This window comes from Alosa sapidissima, chromosome 15 (genome assembly GCF_018492685.1).
Source record: "Alosa sapidissima isolate fAloSap1 chromosome 15, fAloSap1.pri, whole genome shotgun sequence".
Taxonomy (NCBI): domain Eukaryota; kingdom Metazoa; phylum Chordata; class Actinopteri; order Clupeiformes; family Clupeidae; genus Alosa; species Alosa sapidissima.
In genome coordinates, this window is record NC_055971.1 from 4,837,226 (window position 1) to 4,854,393 (window position 17,168).

The 17,168-nt window shown below is 49.5% G+C and overlaps 1 protein-coding gene across 17 annotated transcripts in view; it reads left to right on the forward strand.

Moving 5' to 3' along the window:
* msi2b (musashi RNA-binding protein 2b) overlaps positions 1-17,168 on the forward strand; it is a 225,047-nt gene that overhangs the window by 174,286 nt on the left and 33,593 nt on the right. For all 17 annotated transcript variants that reach the window (XM_042063254.1, XM_042063255.1, XM_042063253.1 and 14 more), the window contains exon 10: positions 6,695-6,769. In XM_042063254.1, the coding sequence (XP_041919188.1) occupies positions 6,695-6,769 (75 nt within the window). The remainder of the gene's footprint in view (positions 1-6,694; positions 6,770-17,168) is intronic.

Consider the following 17,168-nt stretch of genomic DNA (forward strand, 5'->3'; position numbering starts at 1 on the left):
AGAGGTCGTCCCACCCGTAATTTGCCTTGATGAAGCGGCCATGTAGGGGGAGAGGGCTTGCGTGAAAATATGCCATAGATATTCTGGCCTTGACCCCCTCTGTTCCTCTGGCCAACCTCCTCAGCCCGCCGACCCCCCAAACCCCCCCCCCAAACCCACATTACAGAACTAAATGAAGAGGAAAATTGAAATAATGTTAAATTATGAATTTATGATTTCATCTGTCCTCCACCTCAGGAGTGCTGAATAATAGGTGGAGGGCTTTTTGTCGTTAGGAAGAGAGGAAGCGAGAGAGGAGAGAGGAGAGAGGAGAGGGAGGCGCCGCTCGCCCACTGTAATCCATCTTCCTGGAATCCTCAGCTTCCCGCCCGACACTCCACTGCGGCACCGAAAAACTTTTGTCAGCCATTTGCCCAACTTACGGTAGCTGCGGCCCTGGAGAGCGTCTGAGGGAGTAACTGTTCCTTTTGGGGCTGACGCTTGCTGATCTAAGCACCGTCTGCTTTTTTGCTTCTGTACGTTATTTTTTTTTTTTTATGGGGGGGGGGGGGGTTTGGGTTGGTTTGCGGTTGTGAAAAGGCAAGTCTAGAGAGAGGCTTGGAAGGCAGGCCCCAGGGCAGCCGTTAAAACAATAACAGCATCAGATGTGTTCTAAGCGGCGCCCACGGAAACATCTGGTAGAGCAGAGCTCTAAAAGCAGACATCATAGGCTTATTAAGAGTGCGCCACTAATCAGTCTTATCGTGGAACAAAGACGAGAGCCACTCCATGCAAACGCAGAATCAGGACACACGAGCAAGAATATTAACTGATATCTCTCTCATTAGTGCTTTTGTCTAAATATTGATATTTAAGATGCAGGACAAAGTTCCTTTTCTAAAATTTGAATACCCTCATCTCTCCAAAAAAAGGAATCAACGCAGCTCATTATTTAAAGGAAGTGTAATTTGGTACATTTGCCAAAATCTCATTAAAGAGCACCCCTTTTACTCCCCCTTCACCCCTAACACCCCCCCCCCCCCCCTCGCCTTGCCTTTGTTTACCACACCTAATCGAGCCATTTATCTTTATTGCGTTAAAGGGCCCCATGTATGTTTGCTCCAAATGAGTACACGTTCTAAGCCCCCACACAAGAGCAGGAGCCGGGGCTTATTTTTTAAACAGATGGATAATTGATTCTAAAGCGAATCTGAACTGTTGAGCCATAAAATAGGTGCATTAGTATGCATATTAATAACACAAATAAGGGCTTGTGCTGCTGGGAGGCGGGGGGCCTGATGAAGTGACAGCTTTTATTTACGGGAGAGAAGGTGCATGAAGACAAGACGGTGGGGGGGTGCAGTGAGGGGTGGGGGGAGGAGTGTGTGTGTGTGTGGGTGGGGGGGGGGGGGGGGGGTGCTGCTTTTCTTTTCGGGAGATGATCTTACAAAATCCCTACACAATAAGCACCTTCCTGGGAGTTGACAAAGAAGCACCGAAGGTCTATACAGGAACACACACACACACACACACACACACACACATACACACACACACACACACACACACACATACACAATGAGGGTGTTTGTCTCCCGCTCTCTTATGTTCAGATGTGATTAGACAGAGTAAATAGTGTTCTGATTGAAATGATGTCATCTGAGCCTTATGGCCATTTGTTCCCTGACCTTTGACATGGCTTCCAAAGCAGTGGGCAGTGCTGCCACATGTCATTCAGCTCTCCTGGGTCCCACAGCAGCCCCTCCCATGCCACCCCAGCCACTGCAGCATTCAGCTCTATTTCCAGTCATGAGCATGCAACAGAACACAGCGTCTTAGCATCCACTTTGGCAATAACCACAGCAGAACCAGCTTTGTGGGTAGATGTTTGTATGCTTGTGTGTGTGTGTGTGTGTGTGTGTGTGTGTGTGCGCGCATGTGTGTGTGTTGTTCGTCTGACGAGCATTGGCTTCCCCTGGGGTTCAGACTCCTGTGTCGCACTAATCCCCCCGCTGTCAATAGAAGCCATGCCACAGTGCATTCACAGTAAGCTCTTAAAATGTCACAGGAGAAGCCTGTGTCATGTATATTTAGCTTTAGCGTGTGGCATTTAGCTCTCTGAGGATGGGAGCCCGCGAGAGCAGAGCACACGACGGCTCTGTGTTTGTGGAGGGCTTCCTGAGCGGCGTCTGGAGATGGGGGACGCTAAGTCAACATGGAATGAAATGACCAGTAATGAGAGGCAAAGGTGAGAGGGCCACCGCAGAGGAGATCTAGCAGTCAGCAGAGGATCCTCCAGTGGTGAGGCGGTGAGGTGGAACATGGAGAACGGACAGGAGGACGACCACACGCATATCATGTGTCCAGTAGGTTTCACTGGGCAGAGACAGAAGTGTGATGTGGATGAGATCACCAGGTGTGGCTGTGAATGTCCACTGCCATCCTGATGCTCTGCTACTGTATGTTGCTACTGTATATGAAGTGTTTACATGCGTCTTTGGCTTGGGACTGGACTAGAGTAGTTTTATGAGGTTGGAATATTTTTTTGACATGACACAATATTGATAGTTATAAATCATATAGTTAGTCTGTTCATGCCAGAAAATGACAGGTGAAATGTATTCAAAGCTTTGCAAACACCTGCAAATGGAGAATCTCATGTAGACAGAATCATTCCATATAGACTTCTAGATTTCCATCAGTCCTAGTTACATTTCCACTTGAAAAGAAAGGAGAAAAATCTGACATTGGGGGCAGCCGTGGCCCACTGGTTAGCACTCTGGACTTGTAACCGGAGGGTTGCCGGTTCGAGCCCCGACCAGTGGGCCACGGCTGAAATGCCCTTGAGCAAGGCACCTAACCCCTCACTGCTCCCAGAGCGCCGCCATTGAAGCAGGCAGCTCACTGCGCCGGGATTAGTGTGTGCTTCACCTCACTGTGTGTTCACTGTGTGCTGTTTGTGTTTCACTAATTCACCGATTGGTTAAATGCAGAGACCAAATTTCCCTCACGGGAGCAAAAAAGTATATATACTATATTATACTACTATACTATACTATACTATACATTTCAGCGTCTGTGTAATGTGCGGTTGAATAGATTTATTGCTAGCTAATACAGACTTTAATGAACCATCAAATTCACACAAAACATGGAAGAGTTGATCAAATAAATAGGAAAGAATAACAGTTAAAGTCTTTGGCACTTGTTTTTGGCACTTGACTAATGACAAATTCAGGGAGGAGAGAGGAAAGAGACATTAAGATGTGATATAAAAACAAACCATAACACATAGCAGAGAGTAGATGTGATATAAAAGCAAACCATAACACATAGCAGAGAGTAGATGTGATATAAAAGCAAACCATAACACATAGCAGAGAGTAGATGTGATCATTTGTCCCATGCCGCTCTGTCTGGTGGAAAGCGGCTGTCTAGTGTTCCAAATGACACAAATTCAACAGAAACTAGCACTGCAACTAATAAATATCCTTTGCATGGTACACACCACTCTATCTACTGCTGACTGTGGTTTCTCCTGCTACCCAATCTTAGTGTTGTTAAGCGTGCGTAGTGCGTACGCACATGACGGGGGCATTAACAGGGCAGAAAGGAGGAGAAGAGCAAGCAGATCAGCAGTAGGAACAGAGTGTAGTGAGGACCAGGCTGCTCAGCACACAGCATTAGAACCACAGCATTAGAATAGCTTCCATAGGGGGAACGCTACCACTGGAACAGCAACATGTCACATAGAACTCAAATCACTAGATGCCACGGTGTCCTCACTTGCTAGAAGTAGCCGCTACTTTTGAGTTGTTTTCACTGATTTCCCCACTCTGACTCCTTTCCACATGCTGACCTACAAGGCAGCCAAACGAGCGCTGTGATGCTCAGCGAATGAGACAGTCTTGCGTGGCGTGTATGGTAGCGTAGCGCCCTGATTCCCATGGACAGCGGCCAGTCGGCCCAGCTCGGCCGACACACCTGTTCTGCCCACTCCCCTCCTCGTGTTCGCAACAGACTCCTCTCTTATGCATGGCTTCACCCTGAGCCCGGGGAGAGGCCTACTTTCACCAGCAGCACTCCTCCCCCAATCACCAGCAGCACTCCTCCCCCAATCCAACCCCCCCCCCCCCCAAAACACACACACACAAACACACACACACACACACAAACACACACACACAGACTCCCCGCCCACACACACACGTAGAGGTCACATTGGGTTGCCTGGGCAGCGGCGGTCAGGCGGGGGGAGTGATGTGCGTGGGGGCTCAGATCAAGGCTGCGTCCCGAGAGACCCGCTTATCCGCGCTGGCTCCGAGCGGACGGGAGCTCTCCGCTGCTGTCATAAAGATTGTACCCGTGCTGCCTGGTCCATAATGAAGCATTTGGGTTGAGCCCCAGATGTGTGCGGGAGAGAGGAGCTCTCTCTCTCACCCAGGGCCGCGGGTGGAGGTGGGGTGGGGTGGGTTCTGTGCACAGAAGGGAAGGAGTCGCTCGAAGAGCTCCGTCAAGTCTGGCACAGCTTTGGTGTTTTAGTGTTGTAGTTCTCCCAGGCATCTTTAGGTGTGCTGAACCTATTTACCTTTTTCTATTTACCTCACCCTCTTCGTCTTTCTCTTTCTCCCGCTCTCCCTCTCTCCCTCTCTCTCTCTCTCTCTCTCTCTCTCACTCTATTCCTCCTGGGTATTTCAGCTGCAGGTCTGGAAGCTGTGTTAGGTCTGGCTCATAGCGCTTAATGGTGGCATGGGAAGAGGGGAGAGCACTTTTAAAGCAGCGGTAACGGGCACAACTGCTCCCGCAGATAGACATACATGCACACGTTAAACACACACACACACACTCACACACACACACACACACACACACACACACACACACACACACGTGTAGTGTGTTCTCTAGCACGACCCATTGTGGCGGGTGTCTGAAATGCTTCCAGATAATTAAGTCCCGGGCTCCTTGTGTGTGCAGTGCTGCATTGTGACAGAATAGGAACAATAATAAGCAGCTGGCCCAGAGCCGCTCCAGCTCAGCCACACGCGTCAGGCTCACCGCTCCGCTCCACACCGCACCGCACCGCACCGCACCGCACCGTGCCACGCGTCGTGCCCATCCTCCGCTCCTGGCAGCGCGACAGGAAGAGCATGTGTGCTGGGCTCCATCCCACTTCCCTCTAAACTTCAGCTCGCTCCTGCTCTTTCTTGCGTCTCTCTCTCTCTCTCTCTCTCTCTCTCTCTCTCTCACTCTCTGCTCCACTCACCCTCTCCGTTCCTGCTCTTTTCTTTCCTCTCAAATTCAAAGATGCCATATTGGCATGACTACAGCACTGAGAAATAGTGCCCATATGAAAATGATAAACAAACATAGAAGCAAATAAGCAACGCAAACAAGTAATTACAAGAAGACAGCCAACAACAAGTCATTGTGTTGTAATGCAGCAGTTGAACACAGGTGAAGCAGAAGCAAGTGGCTGTGTCCCTGTGTGGGTTTGTCCAGCGGCTTCTTTGTGCCAACTACTGCATCACTGTGCTTCTGATCAATTTGTCCTTTTCCCTCCAGTTATATGGTTTATTTATGAGAGTGAGTGCATTCAGGTACATTCATTAGATCTAAAGACTTACACAATTGTATACACACAAAAGAACACCATGTCCATTTTATGCCCATTTTATTATGCATTGGACCTCTAAAATGGGATCATTAAAAGCTTCTCCGATGGCAGGGGGTGGAAATTGGTAAAAATAATAACAGTAATGCTACCGGCTTTTCAAATGCTATTGCTACCAATGTGCCCCATGTCTCCTTGTGTTTGCAGGGCTAGGAAATGCTAGTTTCTCTCCTCTTCCTCTCCTTCTCTAACACCCTGTAATCGCTCCATCATATTCTCCACGTCCCTGCGCCACGCCAGCTATCTGGGCTGCGCGGCTTGAGCTCCCGCCGTGCTCCGTATCGCTAAGAGGCTGTGCGCCGCGCTAATCCTCCATGTCCTGGCAACAAATATCACCCCAGTCATTGTCTCCCAGCACTGTCTTGTCCTTCATGATCGATTAGCTGGCCGCTATAAAAGAAAGGTTATCGATCAATGACAGTTTGTGGGGGTGTGGGGTTTGTGTGAGGGGGGAGCGAAGAACGGACAGGGAAAGCAAAACTCAGGGCTGCAGTGAGAGAGAGAGAGAGAGAGTGTGTGTGTGTGTGTGTGTGTGTGTGTGTGTGTGTGTGTGTGTGTGTGTGTGTGTGTGAGAGAGAGGACGAGGGTGTCTGACCCTGAAGGGTTTGCATCAGCAGAATGGCTGCTGTGCTCTCTGCGTCGGACACTTTTAAGAGGGCGCTGTCACTCTGCTCCCCCTATCTGTAATCTGATGATGACAGAGCCACGTCTGCATGCATGAATAACTGTGTGCTCTCAGTGCCAATGCTGAAACACAACATGGAGTGAAAGTGCCTATTTTGCCTATTTTACAGACTCTGTTATTATTTGAATATGTATGCTACATGTATTGCATATATGAGCATATGTCTTGTGTGTGTTTGAGTAGCTCTATTTCTGTCTCTGTGTGTGTGTGTGTGTGTGTGTGTGTGTGTGTGTGTGTGTGTGCGTGTGCCATTGTCCAGTGTCCAGTTTGTCTTTCTGTGTGCCTTTTGTGTAACAGGAAATCATTCTAATTTCTTGTGATTTTCATAGATGTTTTTCTTTCTTCTTCCTCCTAAGGTTACCCAAACATTGTAGCAACGTATGGCAGGGGATACACTGGCTTCGCCCCGAGCTACAGTTATCAGTTCCCTGGTAAGTTCCATCTTGTTAAGCTCTGTGTGTGGCCCCACTCACATAGCCACCCTGCTGGCCCACAAACATGCGTACCCAGCACACACTCACACACCACATGTACTCTACACACACACACACACACACACACACACCACATGCACTCCACACACACACCACATGCCCTCCATACACACACACACACACCACATGCCCTCCACACACACACACACACACACACACCACATGTACTCCACACACACACACACACACACACACACACACACACACACACACACACACACATAACACACACATGCATGCACACACACTCACCACACTAACATGAACACACAAACATGTACATTCATGTGACTACTAGCAGGTTCAGTCACACACACACACACACACACACACACACACACACACACACACACACACACACACACATACACACTGACTCACAAACAGATGGAAACAAATTCATATGTGTGAACACAGGCATGCACACACAGACACACATGCACGCACAGGCACAGACGCACATGCCAGGCCTCCTACTGTGTTATCTCCCTCTTGTGTCCCTTCCTCACACACACGCACACACACGCACGCACGCACACACACACGCACATGCACGCACGCACGCACACACACACACACACACACAAACATCATGTTTCCTCAGTCAGCAGCTGGGTGCCACAGCATGAAAGGCCTGTTTAGAATCAGAGCGAAACCGCATATTTCCCTTCCTCAGGGATTATGTGTTGGACTAGCTCTGATGCTCTTAAAGACTGTACCATCACTCTGCCAGGTCCACAGAACATTCCAGACATGATGTGCTGCCGTACCACTGTTTCGTTTTTGAGGCTCGTACGAGTGTTTCATTTTTTATTTGGTTTTCAAGAAAAACTGTTCGATTTGAGATTCGAGTCTAAAGGTTTACAGCCGCCCGACCCTTACTGATTGGGCGTAGCTCAGCTCTTAGGAGTTAATGCATTGTAAGTAAACATGTCAGAGCAGGCTGCTGAGAGATCCCCTGAGGCCCGGCCATATTTCTGTGCCATATACATGTAAATGCACAGGCAGGCAGAGAGGGGCTAATGCGCTGTGGCACCGCAGGCTTCTCGGAAGTAGCCCGCATTAGTCTGACCACTCAAGCTGGAGCTCACCAAGCGCGTCCCTCGAGCGCAACCAGGAAGTATCCATGCGGGGGGGGATGGATAGTGGAGTGGACAGAAGAGGGAGACGGATAATGAAGACAGGTGAATTGGCAGGCGCTGGACAGGGCCACTGGTGTGCCTGAGCGAGGGGGGAGGGGTGAAAGGACCAGGGAAGATGGCGTCAGACTGACCCGGGCTGGATATGAACACAAACCAGCTCACACACATACACACATGCACAGACACACACCTATATCAGGCCTACACAGTATATTGCATTGACTAACACATATGGACACACACACGCTGAGGGTGCTTGCACACTACTCCATCACACATCACAGTTGGGTCAGTGTGCACCATCAGGCTGTGCTTGTTGCTCTGTGTTGGACGCACTTGTGTGAGTTTCACACGTCCAAAAGTCCTTCTTCTCCATTGCTGTCTGGACAGTGGGGAGCTGGAAGTGGGTTTTCTGAACATGCTGTTGCAACCAACAACTGCCAGATTTGCAGCCTTGGGGTTTGTTGGCTATTGTTTGGCAGTGTGCAAGCATTATACACACAACACACACACACACACACACACACACACACACACACACACATTACATTTATCTTGTAGCAGAGTTGGAATATGTTTTCTTATTGTTTCTCTGTCCGTTGAGTCGATACTTCAGCCAGATCCAGACCCACATGAACTCCCACACAAGCTTGTGTTGACCAGTGAAGCTTGGCGCTGCACAGCCTTTTGGAATAACTGTATGAACGATAGGAAGAGAGGGTGGCACTTAAATCACCTTGCACACTTTCCCCTGTCCCACAGTCAACGTTCGATCCAGTTGAGCTAATATGAGAGAGGGAATTGAATGGCGACAAAAGAGGGAGAGAGGGGAACTTTTGGCTCTGCATAATCCCTCTGGAGTCGCCTCATCAGCCACCCCCCTCTCCCTCTCTCTCTCTCTCTCTCTCTCTCTCTCTCTCCCTCTCCCTCCCTCCCTCCCTCCCTCTCTCTCTCTCTCTCTCTCTCTCTCTCTCCCTCTCTCTCTCTCTCTCTTTCTCCGACCGTCTGCTCAGATGGCGGCGGTGACCTTGGTGGCGAGCTTGTGAGGTGAAAGAGGCTTTTATGGCGCACTTGTGCGCTGGCGGAGTGCGGGGGGGGGGGATTTACCTTAAGCTCAGTTGCAGCCGAGGTTAAAGAATTGACTGTTAAAAAGACAGCAGGTGTTTTCTTCTCTCGGCCTCTCTGAAGTGCTGCATGTAATCCATACAGGAGACTGGATTTGAAAGGGGTGATATTGGAGGGCAGGCCGGATCCTCTTCAGCGTGGCCTTTGGCTTGCCCTTGTCAGATAAATCTTTAGATGTCTCAGCACTTTGGATTAGTTCAGTGCACTTTTCCATGCGGCCTCCTGGGCTGGAGAATGCCTTTTTTCCCATACAATTCAGATTGATATGACTATGTGTTGTAAGGAGAGTTGTAAGAAATACTGTATGTGCTTCTTCTTGGCCTTTTTATGTCTGCTGTCTACTGATGTGTGCTGGTCACATTTTGAAGAGCAGTTTTGACACCAAAGTGGCCAAAGCAGATAGGCCGCTAGTAAGACACAAGCATGCTATCTTTTAGTCCTCTTATTGGAAGGATGCAAAGTTCTGATTCAGCATGCATCATGCAGGATGCATTAACAGTGGACATGTTAATGTAGGGGGTGATAGTTGTTATGTGTGTTGCGGTCCTCTCTTTCTCTCTTTCTCTCTCTCTCTCTCTGTCTCTCTCACTCTCTCTCTGCTACTGACCTCTTGCCGGTTGCTGTAGTGATAAGAGACATAATGGCCATGTTGGGAAACAGTGCTGACAATGGAAACGGCACGTGGCGTAAGCCCAGCGGTCCTCTCTGACACGTCAGGTGACCGACCCCTTTCCCTCCGACGCCGCAGACTAGCAGCTTCTCTTGCAGCCCATAGAGACACCAGGGATAAGAAATATTGCAATCATTTCACCAGTGGGATTTTTATTGAGGTTTATGGATTTCCACACACTCTCTGTGTAGTCGGTAGCAGTGTCAATTTAGCACTTTAACAGCATTTTCACACTGATTTAACAATTGTAGTTGCACACCGCCTTCCTGAAACTCGGTCATTAGTAAACCCACCTAAACAACTCCATTCAGGCTGTTTTACACAGTAATAGTGGCAAGCTGAATCTACAGGCTGTTTTACACAGTAATAGTGGCAGGCTGAATCTACAGGCTGTTTTTAGTGATCCCCTATGGCTGTAATTTTTGGGCAGGAAGCCTCTTGCATTCATGTGAACGCCAGAGGCTCCCAAAGCAGCAGAGGAGTGTCCAGTCCCCACGCTCCCTCTCCATCATCACAGGGCTCCACTCAGAGGCCCCTGCCCGCCAGTGATGTCACGGCTAGCGGCCGCTCCAGTAAAGCAGAGTTGGGCCACTGCCCACTGAGCCTCTGCTGGGAGTAGAGGGGGGACTATCCCCACGGTTATCTCCGAGCCAGCCGCATCCACACGTAACCACACACACACACACACTCTTATACAATCGTGCACACATTTGTAGTGTGCAGCCCTACGTCATTTTTATAGGATAGAATCTGACATTTCAGAGACTATAAATCCAAAGGAGACATCTCAGTGGCATCATAAACAAGCCAAACGTCACATCAGAGGCCTGTGAGTGTGTGTGTGTGAGTGGGTGTGTGTGAGTGTGTGTGTGTGTGTGTGTGTGTGTGTGTGTGTGTGTCTGTGCGTCTGTGCGTCTTCTGTGTGTTTCCTTAATGGTGACCTGCGTGAGCTCGTGTGCTTGTGCATGTGAGTGAGTGTGTGTCTGTGCAGGTCAGTGTGTTTTTAGCATGGCCTGGATGCTCTAGCCACAGCGCCGCTGTGCACTCGGAACTTCACTGCCTGTGTAGCTTTACTCGCTCCCTCCCTCCGGTCAGACACGACGGCCCGTCCTGCCCCTGCGGGCAGCCTGCTGGGCACACCTTTATCAGGGCTGCCCGCTGCCTTGTTATCATCCAGCCTGCCCGCTGTCACGCCGGCGCTTGTTGATTGAGTGCTGGATGGTGGTGCTCATGCTGTGTGCTGGCGTGGGCCGCTGGCTGCATCCGAGCAGCATGCTCCAGCGCTGCGCTCCCCGCGTCCTCGCCAGTGGGGGTGGGAGGGTGAGGGTGACGGAGACGCCGCTCCACAGGGAGCTGATTTCCCCCCCTCTTGATGCGGGCCGCCAGTGATGAGAGGTGACGGAGGTGGGCCATGACCACTCCATCTGTCAAGGTCAGAGCCTGGGCCTCTCTATTCTGCCCCCCCCCCCCCCCTCTCTCTTATTCCTGCCTCAGCGCTGTCTTAAAGAGGAAAGGTGTGTTTATCGCGGCGTGGGTGCATGTGTATGTGTAGGATTAGAGGAGGGTAACTGAAATTGGCTTTTCACTTTTGATTAGACACCAATCACTTATGCAAACGGCGCCGGCATCAGCCCCGTCGGGGCCCCTTGTGCGCGAGGCCAGGCTGCGGGATGCTAGCGCTCCAAGCTCCAGGGAAATAACGGAGGACGGAGGGGGAACAAGCACACAGACAAACACAAACATGGCCAATGACTTCTCCTCGTCTGGGCCTCGCTGACCTCCCTGTCTGTCTGCCCACCCGTCTGTCTGTGTGCTGCCTGTCTGTGTGCATATAGCAGGCTGTCTTCATGCTCCCACTCAGCCCTCTGTTCCTCTCTCACACCATGTGTCAGACAGTCTGCCCACCCACACACAACGCCTAGAGCTACAGAGAGAGAGAGAGAGTGAGCAGAGAGAGAGAGAGAGGGAGTGAGTGAGTGAGCAGAGAGTAGGTAGGAAAACACAGGAGATGAAATATAGAGAATAAAGGAGCGAGAAACGGGAGAAGCAGTAGCATGGAAGTACCAATGCCTCTGGTCAAGTAGGGGAGAGAGGGAGAGAAAGAAACAGGGAGAGAAATAAAGAAAGAAAGAGAGGGAGAGAGTGAGAGCAGAGCTTTCCAGCAGCTGTGCCACCTCATCCAACTCTTCACCCAAATTGTCTCTAATTGAAAAGGCTGCTTATTAACCCAGTGGGTGTACAGACGCAAATGCATTCAGCCTGTTACTGGCTTGAGAGGAGAGATGCTGAGCTGCTCAAATGCTCGCTCTCTCTCTCTCTCTCTCTCTCTCTCTCTCTCTCTCACTGCTCTCTCTCTCTCTCTCACTCACTGCTCCCTCTCTCTCTCTCTCTCTCTCTCTCTCTCTCACACACACACACACACACACACACACACACACACACACACACACACACACACACATAAAGGGAACAATAACCCAAATAGTCTGGCAAACTATACCAACCTTACAATACATATACACATGCACAGCACAAGGCATGCAAATACGCAATGTTTGGCAGTGCACGCACACACACACTCACATAGACATAAGCATGTTCACATACATGTTAGACAGATATGCCGACACATACCCTCTATCATGAACACACTCCTAGTTCCCCTCAGACGTCCATTTAACACATCATCACACAAGTCCACCCCCAGCTCTTACAGGGTTGAGCCACGCAGGTGTCTGAGCCCAGATGTTGTGTGGCAGCTGTGCGACTCTGAGGTAGGCCCATGGCTCAGGTCGTGTCCCCGAGATGAATGCTGTCATTAACCCGTCCACCCCCGCAACCTTTAGAGGGTGATTACCGCCAGGCCTGCGAGCGCAGCTCACGCTCAAATAACTATATTCAGTCAAAGTCAATCAGTTCTGTCAGCAACCAGTGTGTCATTTATTATGGGTGTGCTGTTTGTGTTTCACTATAGGGGCTGCTGCCGCTGTGGCCTTGTGTTTCTCCCCCCCCCCCCCCCCCCTCTCTCTCTCTCGCACCACCCGGCTGCTCCTCCTTCTCTCTGCCCGACCCCACACCTCCACCTGCAGGGTCAAGCGGGGCCTCCTTAGATGGGCTCCCCGAGAGACCGGAGTTTTGTTCTTTTTTTTCCCGGTGCCACGTCACGCCATCTCCGCGTGTGCTCTTAGTTCTTAGCCCGACGTGTGCTCTTAGTTCTTAGCTTGGCGTGTGCTCTTAGTTCTTAGCTCGGCGTGTGCTCTTAGTTCTTAGCTCGGCGTGTGCTCTTAGCGTTATTCTCATCCTGCTCCCGCTCTGGGCTTTGTGGGCCTCTCTGAGGGAGGAGGGGGATTGTGTACTGGGGGAGGTCAGTTGCCACACTGGAGGCCAGGACAGCCTGTGGGGCCACAGCGAGAGCAGAGAGTTTGGAGCTGCAGGAAGTCAGGGTGGGGAGGAGGTGAGAGAACGGGGAGGGGGGCAACAGTGGGCAATAGTGGCTATTTGTGCCCTCAAATATCAGCGGTTGCTGCACACACCTTCCCTTGGCCCAGTACGGGTTGGTAGTAAGTTAGTCAATAAGACCTGAGATGTAATCCAGTTAGAATTTGTATATGTGGGAGCTGTGGCAGGCCAATGTATTTTCTTAGGAATGCACCCCTTTGTTATTGTTAGCTTTCAGTGTAAACCCAAAATCAGCTGTTTCCATTTTGTTTAGCAGATACCCTGCGACTTCCTGATAAAGCAAGGTTGTGCTAGCTCTGTGCTTGGGATGGCTAGTATTCTTACTTTAACATCAAGGCAGTGGTGATGCTGTTTGAGCTGGAATAAGTCTCTATGTGTCCTTTGGTGTACAGAATGCAGAAAATAGAGCATGTTATGCCAGAAAATGTATTTTTATTCATCTGTTTATCATTTTATGCATTGTGATTTTGGAAATATTATGCATAGAAATGGCACAGGAGCACGTCCTCTATCCTTTCTCTCCTCAAATTGAATACTTAATGTTATCTTTCTATTCTGGTGACTAGAGATAAAATTGTGTGTGTGTCTGTGTGTGCGTGAGTGTGTGCTGCAACCGTGTGCAGTTTGTTTGAATAGTTGAACACTCACCCAAAACATCCTGGTTTTTCAAAACCTTGTGTCCTACATTGGAATTTATACATCTGCTGTATTAGTTACGGGTTGTATGTGTGTGTGCGTGTGCGTGTGCGTGTGTGTGTGTGTGTGTGTGTGTGTGTGTGTTAGCATGTGATTACAGTTTACCCACATTTGTGTGTATAGTCTTTCCATATTTGCCTGTTATGTGAGCCACTGTTACGGGCCGGTGGTTCTGAGTTCCCTCTCAAGCTAACTGCAACACACACACACACACACACACACACACACACACACACACACACACACACACACACACTTCTGCTAACCCACCATACATCTTTACAGTAGATGGCGTCCCGTGGGATGTGTTGCGGAGATGATGGATGTGGCGCTGGTCTCTCACCGTGTCTAATGCCCCCACAAATAGCTGTGTGAAATGCTCTATTAGCTGGCCACCGTAATGTGTCTGCGTGCGCCGCGCTAGTGGAGGCCCTAATGCACACAAGCCAATTTTATTCTTGTGTCTGACAAGAGGCCCGGCCCCAAATTGTGTGTTTTGCTATGGTGAGATAACCTGGTGCTCCATAGGCATGGGTCAGCTGGGGGGGCAGACAGATGGAGGCGGAGGTGGAGGAGGATGGTGGCGGTGGCGGTGGAGGGGCTCCTGGGTGGCTGCATCAGTGCCTGGGTCAGTGGGTGGAGACAAGGTGTGTTGCTCTGTTTCTGTGAGCACTAAAGCTTAACTAAAGGGAGAGAAGCACTGTTCAGGAGATTTGTGTGTGTTTGTATTTCTTCTGTCTTTTGAATTTCTTCTCAAGGTTTTGTTCATTTAGGTTTTGTATTATGCTATTATGCTGCAGTCAAGCTTTGTGTGTGTGTGTGTGTGTGTGTGTGCTTGTGTGTGTGTGTGTGTGTGTGTGCGCACGCCCATGAAGTCGTGTGTGTGTGCGTTTTGCAGTGCCTAGTCTCTCTGCCATCTTTTCTCAGTATTTCATGTGCTTTTATTGCACAGATGGCACATACACTGTAGCCTTTGATAGCTCAGCGGAGAGACCTTTTGAAAAGCAACACAAGTCAAGTTTCAGGTGGCGGGGGCGGGCTGGCTAAGGAATGACTCACCTCTTCATGGCGCAGATGAAAAGATGGTTGTGGAGATTGTGCTCTCTCTCTCTCTCCCTCTCTCCATTACAGTCACGCTGTCTTTTTTTTCTCTCCTTCATTTGCTCACACTCTCACTTTTTTATTGCTCTCCTCGACACTGCCTTTTTAAATCTTCTTCTTTTTTACCCTTCACACATTTTTCCCTGCCACTCACACTGAAGACTACATTCCCTGTAGCGTCTCCTCGTCAGAAAGACCTTGGACACAAATGCGGGGTCATTAAATTGAAAGGGCTCTCAACCTTGTGTTCAAACTACTGGTGGTCGCTGTCAATGTCACTGCCAGTAACATATCAGAGCTAATATGACCAGTACTTCAGTGAATGCATGCAGTTTAACATGCAGGCAGTTTCAGTGGAAGAAGAGAGCTACACTTTCACAAAGTATCACAGAAGCATGTAGATCCATAGCTGAAGTCCAGCGACTCATACAGTACCTCCACACGCACCCTGCCGTCCACCGTCTGAACTGGCCCTTGTGTTCATACTGCATTCAGCTGAACTGTTTTGGCAATACATTATAGTAATGGTAATAATGATAATAATATATCAATTAATTCCAAGAACATGTGTGTGTGTGTGTGTGTGTGTGTGTGTGTGTGTGTGTGTGTGTGTGCACTGCCCAACCGACCTCACACTTGCCTCACGTGGCTTGCTAAAGGCACAAATGAGTGTGGTGTCGAGTTTGATGTTGTTTGGATGAAAATGTGAAAGATGTTGTCAAAAGAACCATTTACAGGCTCTCGCCACATTACAGAGAGCAGCACAAGTGAGAGCAGTGCTGAGTATGAAGTCTGGATGTGGAATATGAAATATAACGTTGAAAGACATCTCACTGATCTCAACAATAGAGAGGTCGCCTCTGGATGCGTTCTGCCAGCAGGCAGAGAAATGTCCAGCGGATCCTCATCAGCAGGCCGGTGCAGTGCCCATTCCAAAGTAGATGAGAATAAAGTCATGCGTTCATTAGCTACTCTGAGCACACCCAGCATTCTCTGACACGTTGACTAAACCAGTGAAAATTCCGACAGCATCCCAAATTTAAGACCAGTTTCAGGGTGTCACTTTCTCAAAGGTCATTAGGCTACTACAGGCTCTTCAGCTGAAGAGACACAATGGCATAGACGCCATTTAAACTGGACATAATGGCACACACTGTTAAGGTAGGCAGTCGCAAATTTTAAATGATTCTCATTCCACAAATCTCTTGAATTAAACATAGCTTACACCGGGTCAAAAAAGCTGTTATGTCAATGTCAATATCGGTGAAAAATGTTTCATAGTTCAAAGAGTGATAGAATGTTTGGTTGGAATGGTGTTTTTTCCAACCACAAAGCATAAATCCATTTTCGAAGTAGTTGCGGACATGTCATTAGGCTATAATGGGCTTTCAACAGGAATGGGCATGGTTTGATACGGCCACTGCACCAGTAATAATAATAGTCATAATGATAATTGCCTTTATATAGCATTTTTCAGACAAAGCGCTGTGCCTTAAGTGTGTGTGTGTGTGCGTGCGTCCGTGTGTGTGTGTGCATGTGTACGTGTGTGTGTGTGTGCGTGTGTGCGTGTGTGTGCGTGTGCGTGAGTGCATGCGTGTGTGTGTGTGTGCGTGCGTGCGTCCGTCCATGCGTCCGTGTGTGTGTGTGCATGTGTGCGTCCGTGCGTCCGTGTGTGTGTGTGTGTGTGCATGTGTGCGTGTGTGTGTGCGTGTGCGTCCGTGTGTGTGTGTGTGTGTGCATGCGTGTGTGTGTGCGTGTGTGTGCGTGTGTGTGTGCGTGTGTGTGCATGCGTGTGTGTGTGTGCGTGTGTGTGCGGGCGTTAGGGACCATGCTCAGCAGAGCTCCCGCAGCCTGCTGCAGGTGAGGTGGACTTGAGAGCTGGAGAGAGAGCTGGAGTGGGTGGGTGGGGAAGACAGGATGGATGACAGCGGATGAGAGGCAGGAAGACAGGTGAGGGCCCAACAGGAGAGATGGATAGAGGCAGAGAGAGGGTGGGAGTGGAAGTATGGAGAGAGTGACTCAGATAAGTGTAGGGGCGCCGGAGAACAGAAAGAGCCGGAGGAGGAGGTGTTAATGAGAAATGATGTAGACACTGCAGAAAGACAAAAAGAAAGGCAATTTGTTTCACTTCTACACTCACTCA